Source organism: Pygocentrus nattereri, chromosome 23 (assembly GCF_015220715.1).
Source record: "Pygocentrus nattereri isolate fPygNat1 chromosome 23, fPygNat1.pri, whole genome shotgun sequence".
In the NCBI taxonomy this organism is placed as follows: Eukaryota; Metazoa; Chordata; class Actinopteri; order Characiformes; family Serrasalmidae; genus Pygocentrus; species Pygocentrus nattereri.
Genome location: NC_051233.1, coordinates 19,015,204 through 19,030,253, shown reverse-complemented (window position 1 = coordinate 19,030,253; position 15,050 = coordinate 19,015,204). Strand labels below are relative to the sequence as shown.

The window sequence follows — 15,050 nt, the reverse complement described above, 5'->3', positions numbered from 1 at the left end:
AGAAAGAAAATAAAAGCAAGATCCTGCAGGCTCATTAAAGGGGCCATTATAATGGCAGCTTCAGGTATAAATCATTACTTTATATTCATGCATCATCAACTTCTTTAGAAGGTTTAGAAGAAATAATTACCTGCAAAATTTGACAAAATGATACCACGGTCAGTTTCTTGAAGGTCTGGTGTTAAATTCTAATAAAGTAAAAAACACAATTCCAAAAAGGTTGGCAAATTTCTTTCTTTGGATCCTCTGAATCTTTTAATAATGTAATGCACTGTAGAAGGAAAAATCCATTCTGCACAGTTGTGCATTGAGAAATGTTTAGCAGTTTTTTGCAAAGTGGCAACTAAACCTTCCAAGAATGCTTCCCAGTCATCATAGCATCGGTTAGTTTATGATCATTCCAAAATACCTGTAAAAGACAGTTTACAAATCAATGCCTTCTAGATTCAATTGCATTTTCATTCTGTCCCACCTTTTTTGAAATTGTATTTGTACAACCTACTAGAAACTTGTAATTTTAGTGGCATCTGGATTTAGTGTGTTTTGTCACGTGTAAAAAAACAAACACAAAAAAACAAAAACCAACAAAAAACTGGAGTTTAGCCTGCCTCGAGTTAAACAGGAGCAGGTGAAACAGTAAACTGCTCAGTCAGTAGTGCAGGACCTGGTTAGAGTTTCAGGATTTTGTTCTGTGTTTCTGTTTATGATTTCATACTGCATGTTTCAGCAAAAGGCGACCTCTGAAGGCCTGATCCAACGTTCGGGTGGTGTAGAAAGACCATTTGTACTCACCAGAGCCTTTTTCGCAGGATCTCAGCGCTACGGTTAGTTTGAGATCTCAGTGTCAATATACACTATATTTCCAAATGTATTCACTCACCCATCCAAATCATTGAATTTGCGTGTTCCAGTCACTTCCATGGTCACAAGTGGTTAAAATCAAGCACTTAGGCATGCAGACTGCTTCTACAAACATTAGTGAAAGAATGGGTCGCTCTCAGGAGCTCAGTGAATTCCAGCATGGTACCGTGATAGGATGCCGTCTGTGCAACAAGTCCAGTCGTGAATTTTTCTTACTACTAAATATTCCACAGTCAACTGTCAGTGGTAGGAAAACAAAGTGGAAGTGATTGGGAACGACCGCAACTCAGCCACGTAGTGGTCATCCACGTAAAATAACAGAGCAGGGTCAGCGGATGCTGAGGCTCATAGTGCGCAGAGGTCGCCAACATTCTTCAGAGTCAATTGCTACAGACCTCCGAACTTCATGTGGCCTTCAGATCAGCTCGAGAACAGCGTAGAGAGCTTCGTGGAATGGGTTTCCATGGCCGAGCAGCTGCATCCATGTCTTACATCATGAAGCACAATGCAAAGCATCAAATGCAGTGGTGTAAAGCGCCGCCACTGGACTCTAGAGCCGTGGAGATGTGTTCTCTAGAGTGACTAATCATGGTTCTCCATCTGGCAATCCGATGGATGACTCTGGTTTTGGCGGTTGCCAGGACAACGGTACTTGTCTAACTGCATTGCGCCAGGTGTAAAGTTTGGTGTGGGGATGTGGGGGGCGGGGGAGGAGAGATTATGGTGTAGTGTTGTTTTTCAGGACTTGGGCTTGGCCCTTCAGTTCCAGTGAAAGGAACTCTTAATGCTTCAGCAGACCAAGGGATTTTAGACAACTTCATGCTCCCAACATGACTGCACACCAGTGTACAAAGCAAAGTCCATAAAGACATGGATGAGTGAGTTTGGTGTGGAGGTTTGGTGTGGAAGAACTTGACTGGCCTGCACCTCAACCCAATAGAACACCTGAATTAGATTAATTAGAGCAGAGACTGTGAGCCAGGCCTTCTTGTCCAACATCAGTGTCTGATATCACAAATGCGCTTCTGGGACAATGATCAGAAATTTCTGAAAACACACTCCTAAATCTTGTAGAAAGCCTTCCCAGAAGAGTTAAAAACTGTTATAGTTGCAAAGGGTGGGCCGACATCATATTAAACCCTATGGATTAAGAATGGGATGTCACTCAATTTCATATATATGTGTGAAGGCAGACGAGCGAATACTTTTGGAAATATACACACCGATTATGACCACCTCCTTGTTTCCATGCTCATTGTCCATTTTATCAGCTCCACTTACTATGAAGATGCACTTTGTAGCTCTACAGTTAAAGACTTTCGTTATATTTCGTTAGCCCCCGTATACCCTGTTCTTCATACTTTTTACCCTGTGGTCATAATGTTATGCCTGCATATATATATATATATATATATATATATATATATATATATATATATATATATATATATATATATATATATATATATATAATTCTTTACAGGCTTCTCCTCTCCTTACTTATGCTGTCTGTTTCTCTCTGTGTACAGGAGCAGTATGGACAGGAGATAATGCAGCAGAATGGGGTCATCTAAAGATATCCATCCCCATGTGTTTGAGCCTAGGACTAGTGGGCATCTCCTTCTGTGGGGGTAAACAATGATGTTTAGTTTCATAGTTCTCCAGCGCTTTAATTTTGTGTCCTAGTTGCTAGGCGTCTGACGATTGATTTGATTGATCCAGCTGTTCACTAAATGTACTATAATAAAGTGTATTGATGCCTAACCTAAACTAACCCTACATTCAAAAGCAGTCCAAGGAACTGATACAGTATGGAGCCAAGCAAATTAACTTTTTAGAAAAACCTTTTTGACTAAGGTATACTAGATGTTACACTAGATGTCTTGTCAAATCTCAGGACACATGTTAATGTTGGATGATCAGTGTAGGAGAAAGTTAATGTAATAGAAAATCAGCTTAATCATTTGAAAATCAGACTCTTTTATTTATTTTGTTATTTTTCCTATATTTTGTTTGTAGCTTTGCTTTCTTTGTTATTAATGAAAATGTCAAATATACAGAGTTCAGAAATTAATTTAGCACAGTGAAGATTTCAGGTAGTAGTTTCAGTATTATTTTACAGGTCTTTCTTTGACTTTATTTTGGAATAAAATGGATGGCATCACGTATGGATTCATGCATTGTATTGTTGATTAGGCAGCAATTCTCACTGAAGTACTGAGTTGAAAATTTGATATTATTATTATTATTATTATTTTTTTTTTTTAGCTGATGTTGGAGGTTTCTTTAAACATCCTAGCACCGAGTTGCTGGTGCGTTGGTACCAGGCAGGTGCATACCAACCATTCTTCCGAGCCCATGCCCACTTGGACACTCCAAGGCGTGAGCCCTGGCTCTTTGGCCCAGATAACACTGCTCTTATCCGAGAGGCAGTACGCCAGAGATATGCCCTCCTACCCTTCTGGTACCAGCTCTTCTACAACGCATACCGCACCGGCCAGCCAGTCATGAGGTGGGTGCCCCCAGCATTTAAGATGCCCTGTACTTGATATTTAACTTATTTTAACCTTTTTACCTATCTCTCTCACCCCTACTTAGGGCTCTGTGGGTGGAGTATCCTAAAGAACCAGCCACTTTTGTCATTGAGGATGAGTACTTACTTGGTGAGTGAAAATAAACAATGAAATAGACCTAAAAGCTATTTATTTTCTTTTCCCTTAGAGCATCTCAAAGAACATGTTGCTCTTTATCTTTCACAGGGAAAGATCTTCTGGTCCACCCTGTTACTGATGAAGGTGCAAAGGGGGTCACAGCCTACTTACCTGGGAAAGGAGAGGTACAACACAGCTTGACAAAATTTTACTTTCCTGAAAGCCCCCGCCTTACCTGGCATATCCTTTAAAACTGCTGTAATGGTACACAAACTGTTGCTAACAGCAGTTCTGTCTTGTCCTTTCAGATTTGGTACGATGTTCATACATTCCAGAAACACAAGGGGGCTCAGAATCTCTACATTCCAGTCACCATGAGCTCAGTAAGTCAAGATTACGCTATTCAATTTATGTTTCAACCTATTAAATCTAAATATATGTACGTATGTACATACATACATACACATACATACATACATAAATGTATGTATGTATGTATGTATCTATGTACAAGTACACAGTGGAGTGAAATTATTAACACACACACACACACACACACACTGTGTTCTGTCTAACACAGAATGTGTTCTTACACACACACACAGAATGTGAAAACTTTCTTTTTGTCAGCTCTTGAGTGTAAAATAATACACTGAAGGCATGTGAGACATGATGTTGATATGAAGACATTTGAAAGTTTGTAGGTAAAATGTAAATAAAGTAATTCATGTTAGGTGACAAAGAATGAAAAAAAGATTATTTTTAGTCATTTTTCCATATCCTACTTTGGAAAGGCAAAGATTATTACCTTTTGTTAGTTTAATTGTTGTTCCTAGAAATGTTTGTGTTTTTTTTTATCCCCTGAACTGGTTTGGAACTATCCTACTTCTCTCTTCATTTCCCCAGATCCCAGTGTTCCAACGAGGCGGCTCCATTATTAGCAGGAAGAACCGTGTTAGGAGATCTAGTACCTGTATGGAGAATGACCCCTACACCCTCTATGTGGCCCTCAGCCCTCAGGTAAACTCACTGCACGTGATTCTTGAGAGCACTGTTGTTTCAGCTGATTTGATTTCTTACATAACAGCACCACTTGTGGCCAAAACTTGTCAAAAACATTGTTTCACCACTTCTAAGGAATTCACAAACTCATTAGCTGATAGATGCACATCAGAGAAAGATCAGTACGCTAGCAACTTTAGTTTAAGGTAGCACCTAGTTAAACTTTAGCTTTGAACTAATCTCAGAAGTTTCTTAAGCAATGGAAAACAGGAAAAAATCTAATTTATATGACTTTCCCTTTACCACAAATGTAGTTCATCGGCTGAGGTTTGTTTTTTTTTTTGGTTTTGCTCTGGAGTTGTGGGGCTAAGTAGTAGTAAGGCAGTCATGGGCTGGAGGTTAGGGAACCAGCCTTGTGACCGAAGGTCACTGGTTCGATCCCCAGAGCCGACCGCACATGACTGAGGTGTCCTTGAGCAAGACACCTAACCCCCAACTGCTCCCCGGGTGCTGCGGAGTGGGCATTATGCAGAGTGCAGGCCTAAATCACAACTTTGAACTATTAAGTAAAGGTAGCCTTAATACTTGCCTTGTACTTCGTCTGTATGACATGTCATTTTCTATTAAAATTAACAAAAGCACATTGTACAGACCAGCAGTAGTAGGATCTTTAAAGCTTAAATTTTGTCTGTTCGTTTGTCCATTTTTATAGGTAACATGTCTTACAGTGTCAGAAACCATTATTTAACTGCTTGACACCATCTGAAGCAAGTGTTTGATGTTTTAGGCATGCAGTTGGGCAGTGCTAATGGATGGCCATAAGCCTCTATTACTTGCTGTCTGCGTCAGGCTCGTAGCTGTGTTGTATAAATGCAATTTTTACTCCAGCCATCACTTTGATATAAACCAGTGCTCACTAACAAGTGAGAATAGCTTTTGCTGACATGCATTTCACTCACTATGAATATTAAATGGCCCAGTCATGCCCTACTTCAGTGGTCACTATTCCCAACTTCCAGCAGAGTCTAGTTCCAACCGCAATCTGGCAGCTCATTAAGTTCCTCAGAATTTTTGGATTGGCTGCATAAGATTTGCCAAGCAGAGGTCAGGGGAGGGCCCTCCCCTGACCTCTGTTTGGCAAATCAGATCATCTCCCCATTCTGCTCCTGCCCACCTTTAGGCAGAAACTGAAAAGGGCACCGCCCACCATCAGTGAGGTCCACCGATGGTCGGACCAATCAGATTCAGCGCTTCAGGACCATTTTGATGACAAACTGGCAGATGTTCCGTCAAACTATAACATGGGCAAATATGCAGACTCAATTACCAGGTTCGTCAAAAAGTGTATAGAGGATGTTGTGCCCACAAAAACAGTTTGTGTTTACCCCAATCAGAAGTCATGGCTCAACTGTGAGGTCTGTGCTGCTCTGAACACATGTACCGCTGCTTTTAAATCAGGAAACACGGATGAGTATAAAAAAGCCAGCTATGCTCTCTGTAAGATCATAAAAGCAGCCAAATGTGAGTACAGGGCTAAAGTGGAGTCACAGTTCAAAACCACCAACACAAGAAGCCTGTGGGAGCCCCAAAAGTTAAATTATATAAGGGGGCCATGCACCTAAGATTTTCACTCACTTTCCACCTGTGTAAAGTGACTGCTCTCATTTAGCAAGTAGGTTGTTCAAGCTTTTGTAAATTTGTTATTGGTGATTGTTATAAAGGTATATTATGCCATTGTTTATAGTGTATCTAGATGCATTAGCAATCTGTTTCAGGATCCTACTATGAGAAATTTATTTAAGAGAGTGCGATTTTTGTCACTGGCACTGGGTTGTTTGCATTGCCAGGGAAATGGCACTCAATCATTATGGATCTGATACAGCAGGCAGCATTGTTCTACTATTTAAATTGTGTTAATTTGTATATATTTCTTGAATATAACACTGACACGTTTTTCTGCAGCAAAATTTAAATGTTTCAAACCATGTTGACAGGTCTGTAACACCCCTTATTGCCAGCATTATTTTTGTTTTGATTTTTGTTAAAAATAACCATTATCAGTAGGATTTCCAGCACTATAGTGATGTGTGACCGATTGCATTTATTTAGAAGAACCACAGGCAGTCTGTACTGCACCAGAGGGGGCACCCAAGAGTGAGCCCTGCTACCTCTATTCCTGTAGCTTCACTGAGCCCCATCTTACTATAAAAAAATCTTGAACAATGGCTGAGGCAATATAAAATACAGTTAGTCATCAACTTTTACACTTTTACAGCCTGAGAACAAAGGGGCAAAGAAATAAGGCGTGTCTGTGTCTGGGGGAAGCTGTTGTAAACACAAGCCTAGATCTCTTGGAATAGGGTTAGTGACCACCCTGTTCATTTGCAGTGTTTGTCGTAATCTGCTGTGTGATTTGAGAGCTACATATTACATATTTAAAACGGTCAAACTGGTGTTTTCTCTGCCAGGGGACAGCTGAAGGAGAAATCTACATTGATGACTTCCACACCTTCAACTTTGAAAAGGAAAAGCAGTTTATCCATAGGCATCTGCACTTTTCTGATAATACCCTTTCTTCCAAGTGAGTCTTCCAGGTCTTTTTTTCAGTGCACAGAAACATCCACACAAGACACATTCTGGGCTCATGTCCATGTCCAGTTTGAGCTACATTTACTAAAAAAATTAACCAGTAGACTCTTACTAGATTCAGAAGGACAGGAGGATTCATAGCTCCTTCTGATTTCTGATCTGCAGCATCTGTATACTGATGACTATCACACACAATAATTTACAAACATAGGAAAAAAAATCACTTGAAACAAACTTAAGCTCACCAGACAAAATATTAGACACATGCAGCATTTCTTCTCTATTACTTAGTTATGAGTCTCCTTGCCTTAATAACAGCATCAGTACTGTCAGGTAAAGATAAACCAGTCTTTTGGTATAGGAAATATCAATTTTAGCCCACTCTTTCAAGAATTACATGCACATTTCAGGCTGAGTTTGTGTGCCTTTTTAGCATTTCGCCTACTTTTCCAGATTGAGATATGAGATTGAAGTCTAATGATTTTGCTACTCAGTCAAACAGTCACATATAAACACTCTACAGTTGTCATCCTGGACTGTGGGAGTGTCTGTGTTCTGCTTGGATGTGAAGCACAAAGTTAGTGAAAGAGTGGGCTAAAAAGGATGGAAACAGGATCGCTGCCATCCTTAAAGAAACGCATTAGAAATGACGCATGTGAATAAATTTTTTCAGGCAGCTTCTTATGATTATAGGCAGATTACTATACGCTACAGCACCTTCCTTGGTTTGAAGCCTTCTGCAGTCTTATCCACCTAATTTTTCTCATGCACACTGTATTTGGAAATATTGGCAGAAATATTGGTTTGTGCAACAAATGTGTTGTTTATTACTGTTTTAGCTAAGTCCAGGACATGTGTATTCTTGTTATCATTTTATGTTCCATTAAATATCTCTGAGGCATTCCTGGGACAACATGCAGTTTGGCTGTCACTATAGTGGAATAAAACTGAGATTATGGCAAGAACAATAATGTTACAAGCTTAAACTTCACAAGAAAATGCAGTGGTTTAAAGGACATATGAATATTTCTTCTTAACCATTGCCTGAAAAAGTCCAGTTATTATTGTTAACATCTTTATCTTACTAATGTGTTTTCAAATAATAGTATTTAGATTTGTGTAATAGAGTTCTATTCTCTATCTATGTTGAGATCTGTTATTCACATTTCAATTAATTAAAATCAGGTATTGCCTAATAAGGTCATAGAAAGTGAGGACTTCAGCATTCATTGTTTGCAGTGGTGTTTTATTCTGGGTGAACTGTTCCTTCATTTATGGGATATTCTTCTGCTCTTCAGTAATCTGGCTCCAGACTCGAACTTCTCAACAGCAGCATGGATTGAGAAGGTGATCATAATGGGAGCTACTCAACCTACCTCCATCTCTCTAATTGCTGCAGGTCAGTGTGTTATTGGTCCTGGAAGTCTCAACAACATCACAAAGTCTTCTGTTTTTTACATATTAGTCACACTTACTTGTTTCTGATGATCAGAGTACTTTTAATGTTAGACAAAAATAACCCGAGTAAACACAAATTGCTGTTTTAAATGATGATTTCATTTATTGAACGAAAAATGTTGTTCAGCCCTACCTGTCCCTGTGTGAAAAAGTATTTGGTGCCTTAACTACTAAATCAACCAGTTAACCAAATTCACTTGACAACTGGGTTCAATTTCACTAGCCACACCCAGGCATCATTACTGCCAGACCTGTTAAGTCTACACATGACTTGTATAGAACTTGTCTAGCAATGTGAACCAGACTAGAAGGTCTAAAAAGCAGTACATGATGCCACATTCTAAAGACATTTAAATACAGATGCTAAATGAAGTCATTGAAATCTACCAATCTGAAAAGGGTCACATTGCCGTGCTAAGGCTCTGGGACTCCAACTAACCACAGTGAGAGCCATTATCTACAAATGGAGAAAACCTGGAACAGTGGTAACCCTTCTCATGAATTGCTGGCCTCCCAAAATGTCACCAAGAGCGCATCAACAACTCATACAGGAGGTCACAAAAGAAGCCATATGACCATTGAAAGAATTGCAGGCTTCACTTGCCTAACTTAAGGTCAATGTACACAATTCCACAATAAGAAAGACAGAAATGGCAAGCTGCAAAGCACAAACCACTGCTGATCAAAAAAAAACATAAATGCTCATCTTGCATTTGCCAAAATATTCTGTGGGCTAATGAGTCAAAGGTGGAACTTTTTGTAAGACATGGATCCTGTTACATGTGGCGTAAAGCTAACACTGCATTCCACCAAAAGAATATCATACCAACAGGTGGTAGTGTGGTGGTCTGGGGCTGCATTGCTTCTGCAGGATCTGGATGATAATTGTCATATTTGATGGAACCATGAATTCTGCTCTTTATCAGAGAATCCTGAAGGAGAATATCTGCCTGTCCATTTGTGACCTAAAGCTCAAGTGCAGTTGGGTTATGCAGCTGGAACATTTAAATGTGATAAATTAGCAAAAATAGAAGAAGGTCAGGTGAGGGGTAAATACCTTTCACAGCACTATATATGTGTTAAGGAATATTTGTAAAAATACTGTTTACACATTTTGATGTGTACAGCAGTGCTTTGATTACATTGTGAGACTCAGTCAAAAAACACCCAAATGTCTTCATTGTCAAATGATTTAATGTTTGTTTATGAAATCAGTATCATTACTCCCATTATATATTATGCCACAGAATACCAGACCTGATTCTGGAGTACCCCTGCCCTGCACACTTTGATTGGTTTCCCACACAGTGATTAAGCCTGGACTGTAGTCCTGTACTACACACCATTCTGTATGGAAGGTCTCCATTGAGATGAAAGTGTACTCCAGGACCAGCAATCACTGAGAAGGAAACCAACCATTAGTGTTTTTCTTTCTGCAACACATCCACTTCATCCTAAGAAAGGCTTGGTAATTAGCTGATTAGTTAGTTCAGGAGTGGGGAAAAACAGGACTAAAACATGCAAGGCTGTGGTATTCAAGCACCAATGTTGGGAACCAACATATATATTCCATCCATTCATCCATCCATCATCATCCGCTTATCCGAGTCCAGGTCGTGGGGCCAGCAGCATGAGCAAAGAGGCTCAGGCCTCCCTCTCCCACGCCACCTCCTCTAGCTCTTCCGGAGGGATGCCGAGGTGTTCCCAAGACAGTCGAGAGATATATAATCCCTCCAACGTGTCCTGGGTCTTCCCCTGGGTCTCCTCCCCGTCAGACATGTCTGGAACACCTCCTTAGGGAGGCATCCAGAGGCTATCCTTACCAGATGCCCGAACCACCTCAACTGGCTTCTCTCAATGTGGAGGAGCAGGGGCTCTACTCTGAGCCTCTCCCGAAGGGAATCTCTAAGGGAGTGCCCAGCAACCCTGCAGAGAAAGCTCATTTCGGCTGCTTGTATCTGCGATCTTGTTCTTTCGGTCACTACCCACAGCTTGTGACCATAGGTGAGAGTCGGAACGTAGATTGACCGGTAAATTGACAGCTTCACCTTCTGGCTCAGCTCTCTCTTCACCATGACTGACTGGTATAGGGTCCGCATTACTGCAGACACCACACCAATCCGCCTGTCAACCTCTCGCTCTATTTTTCCTTCACTCGTGAACAAAATCCCAAGATATTTAAACTCCTCCACTTGGGGCAAGAATTCACTCCCAACCTGGACAGAGCATTCCACCCTTTTCCGACTGAGGACCATGGTCTCAGATTTAGAGGTGCTGATTTTTATCCCAGCCGCTTCACACTCGGTTGCAACTTGGCTGTTCCGAGAAATTCTGTCTATGAACAGAATCGGTGACAACGGACAGCCCTGGCAGAGTCCAACCCTAACTGGAAACCAATCTGACTTACTGCCGGCTATATGAACCAAGCTCCTGCTCCGTTTGTACAGGGACTGAATGGCCCATAACAACAAGCCCTTACACCGTACTCCTGGAGCCCCCCACAGGGATCTGCCGAGGGACGCGGTCGAATGCCTTCTCCAAATTCACAAAACATATGTGGACTGGTTGGCAAACTCCCACGCACCCTCCAGGACTCTGGTGAGGATAAAAAGCTGGTCCAGTGTTCAACGACCAATGAAACCCGCATTGTTCCTCTTGTAGCTGAGATTCGACTATCGGTCGGACTCTCTTCTCCAGTACCCATGCATAGACCTTACTGGGTAGGCTGAGAAGTGTGATCCCCTGATAGTTGGAACACACCCTCCGGTCCCCTTTCTTAAAAAGAGGGACCACCACCCCGGTCTGCCATTCCAGGGGGACCGCCCCAGATGTCCATGCGATGTTGCAGAGGCGTGTCAGCCAAGACAGCCAAAACAACACAATATAACTCCAAGTAAATCAAACTTCTGTGAAATCAAACACTGATTGACAATCAATTTCACAGCTGTTGTGCAAATGGAATAGACAACAGGTGGAAATTATTGGCAATTAGCAAGACACACTCAATAAAGGAGTGGTTCTGCAGGTGGGGACCACAGACCACTTCTCAGTACCTTACTTCTTTCTGGCTGATGTTTTGGTCACTTTTGAATGTTGGTGGTGCTTTCACACTCGTGGTAGCATGAGACGGACTCTACAACCCACACAAGTGGCTCAGGTAGTGCAGCTCATCCTGGATGGCACATAAATGCGAGCTGTGTCAAGAAGGTTTGCTGTAGGAGGGCAACAACCCAGCAGCAGGACCGCTACCTCCGCCTTTGTGCAAGGAGGAACAAGAGGAGCACTGCCAGAGCTCTGCAAAAAGACCTCCAGCAGGCCACAAATGTGCATGTGTCTGCACAAACGGTTAGAAACCGACTCCATGAGGATGGTATGAGGGCCTGACGTCCACAGATGGGGGTTGCGCTCACAGCCCAACACCGTGCAGGACGCTTGACATTTGCCAGAGAACACCAGGATTGGCAAATTTGCCACTGGCGCCCTGTGCTCTTCACAGATGAAAGCAGGTTCACACTGAGCACGTGACAGACGTGACGGAGTTTGGAGACGCCGTGGAGAGCGATCTGCTGCCTGCAACGTCCTTCAACATGACCGGTTTGGCAGTGGGTCAGTAATGGTGTGGGGTGGCATTTCTTTGGAGGGCCGCACAGCCCTCCATGTGCTCGCCAGAGGTAGCCTGACTGCCAATTAGGTACCGAGATGAGATCCTCAGACCCCTTGTGAAACCATATGCTGGTGCGGTTGGCCCTGGGTTCCTCCTAATGCAGGACAATGCTAGACCTCATGTGGCTGGAGTGTGTCAGCAGTTCCTGCAAGATGAAGGCATTGAAGCTATGGACTGGCCCGCCCGTTCCCCAGTCCTGAATCCGATTGAGCACATCTGGGACATCATGTCTCGCTCCATCCACCAACGCCACGTTGCACCACAGACTGTCCAGGAGTTGGCGGATGCTTTAGTCCAGGTCTGGGAGGAGATCCCTCAGGAGACCATCCGCCACCTCATCAGGAGCATGCCCAGGCGTTGTAGGGAGGTCATACAGGCACGTGGAGGCCACACACAATACTGAGCCTCATTTTGACTTGTTTTAAGGACATTACATCAAAGTTGGATCAGCCTGTAGTGTTTTTCCACTTTAATTTTGTGTGTGACTCCAAATCCAGGCCTCCATTGGTTAATAAATTTGATTTCCATTGATGATTTTTGTGTGATTTTGTTGTCAGCGCATTCAACTTTGTACAGAACAAAGTATTCAATGAGAATATTTCATTCATTCAGATCTAGGATGTTATTTGAGTGTTCCCTTTATTTTTTTGAGCAGTGTATTCCAATATATTAAATTCAGCAATTAAACGATAATTGTGAAGATTGAGAAGATTGTTCTCTTTAGAGGATGTGCTAACTTATATTTTACTAAGAAAATCAACAAAATGCAATTTGACTGGGATGCATATTACAGTATAATAATAATGGGAGTTTTGAAGAATTTGAAGAATAAATTATGTGGTAATGTAAAGAAGGATAGAAATTGATGGGGGAAAAGTATTCAGACACAACTTAATGATAATAGTCTTTTGTTGCAAAGTCGATGGTGGCAGTTCCAGACATCTATGCTAAGATTAAGTAATTAGCTTTTTGCAGGATTGAGGTTCAGTTTTACCCCATTCCACTTGACAAATCATTTTTAATTTCCTGATGTTACAAGGGCCTTCTGATGGACTCTATTTCAAAACCCTAGTGGGATTAGAGTCTGAAGGTTGGAGAGGCTATGGAAACACATTCACCTTCTTTTTTTGAAACCAGCCAAATTCTCCTGTAAAGTAACCCAGTACATTACTCCATTCATGTTTCCCTTGATGACATGTAATGCCCCTGTACCTTTGGGTATGGTGTTGTTCACTTTCACCATGAGTACTACTTGTTGAAATTCCCAACCAACAGCAGAGATTTTATGACACCAGGTGCAATAACAAAAAGTGTGAAAGTACTTGCTTTTCCCTTATTTTACATATAAATTGTTAGGTGTTTTTCCTAAACAGGTGATTCCTCATGCTTTTAATCTCTTTCTTCAGATGGCACCAAGTCTGCTGTGGAGTTCGAGTTCGATTCTGCTGCATCGGTGTTAACTCTGCGCAAACCTGGGGTCAACGCAGGGGCCGACTGGACTGTGCTCCTGCAGTAACAATGCAAGCACAGTTTACCAAGACATACAGCACTTAAACAAGATTGACATATTTACTTACACACACGCACACACGCACACACACACACACACACACACACACACACACACACACACACACACACACACACACACACACACACACACACACACACACACAAAATCCCGTTAAAGTATTTTGGAATTTGAATAATTGTAGAACAATCGATGAGCTACAGATTGAGAGAAATGACAGAAAAAGAGATTGGGGGGTTAATCAGGACCATTAGAGAAACTGTTTTTCAGTTTCAGAGCTCCCACAATTGAATTCTAGACCTTATATTGTTTTAGCAACATTTTTTTTCAGGTTTGAAGCAAAGTAGGAGAGAAATCACTGTAGATCGTATTGATGCTGTAATATCAGATAAATAAAAATGACAGATGTGGAATATTTTGCACTGTCCACATTAAGCATAAGAGATGTGTCATTTCAAAATGACGCTTGTTAATTTTGTTGAAGGGAAGACCAAATTTGTAGAAATCCAAATCCATCCAGTATTTAAGATTTACTGTCTGGTTTATTCCAAAGTTGGAAAACCTATTCCTTTTTTTCAAATCCACAATGACTTGAATAGAGGCTACTTCTTGTTTACACTGATCATTCAATTTTAAACTGAATTTACTAGAGATGTTTTTTTTTTTTGCTTTATTTGAATCCTTACCTTCCTTGAACCTCCTGAACATTTCATCTGAAAGTTTTCTGTCTACAGATGAAGAACAGTTGTTCATAATGAGCTAAACACCACATAAACCTTATGTCCGCATTATTGTCTGTGGATGTTTTAAATGAATGAAATCTGTTTGAACTGGGAGACTATACATCTCCCTGATAGAAGAGTTTGTAGTTCCAGGATTCATTCATTCCAAGGTGTCTCGATCTCAATGAAAACCCGACAAACAGATGTTGGTTTTGTTAAGCTGAACTGCATTACAATCACCCAAGCTTTGAAATCAACTCAAATTATTAAATAAAAATCCAAGTTTGACAGATGACAAGAGAAGTTGTCCAAAGCGAGTTCAAGAAATGATGGCTCATTTAAATAAAAGTGAAAATTTATCTGTTTGACGATACATGACAAAGTGAGTTATTAGCATGTACAGTGTTTTGCTGCAAGACAAGGAACATGAATGTCCAACAATTATTAATAAGGTTAAAAAAAGTTTAACGTGCACTACTGGCAGTAGTAAATCAGGCCACTGTGTCAATGTCTAAAAAACTGATGGATAAAATAAAGATGTTAAATTCCATTTCCTTGTTTTCCTCTGTCCT

At 41.1% G+C, this 15,050-nt stretch overlaps 1 protein-coding gene across 4 annotated transcripts in view; it reads left to right on the top strand.

Annotated features, from left to right (window-relative positions):
* zgc:171967 (uncharacterized protein LOC100126019 homolog) overlaps window positions 1-15,028 on the top strand; it is a 43,511-nt gene extending 28,483 nt beyond the window's left edge. For all 4 annotated transcript variants that reach the window (XM_017698120.2, XM_017698100.2, XM_017698090.2 and 1 more), the window contains 10 exons: window positions 728-824; window positions 2,391-2,492; window positions 3,130-3,373; window positions 3,460-3,524; window positions 3,621-3,697; window positions 3,821-3,895; window positions 4,419-4,532; window positions 6,983-7,095; window positions 8,402-8,502; window positions 13,632-15,028. In XM_017698120.2, coding sequence (XP_017553609.1) covers window positions 728-824; window positions 2,391-2,492; window positions 3,130-3,373; window positions 3,460-3,524; window positions 3,621-3,697; window positions 3,821-3,895; window positions 4,419-4,532; window positions 6,983-7,095; window positions 8,402-8,502; window positions 13,632-13,741 — 1,098 coding nt within the window. In that variant the 3' untranslated portion in view covers window positions 13,742-15,028. The remainder of the gene's footprint in view (window positions 1-727; window positions 825-2,390; window positions 2,493-3,129; window positions 3,374-3,459; window positions 3,525-3,620; window positions 3,698-3,820; window positions 3,896-4,418; window positions 4,533-6,982; window positions 7,096-8,401; window positions 8,503-13,631) is intronic.
* The last annotated feature ends 22 nt before the right edge of the window (window positions 15,029-15,050 follow it).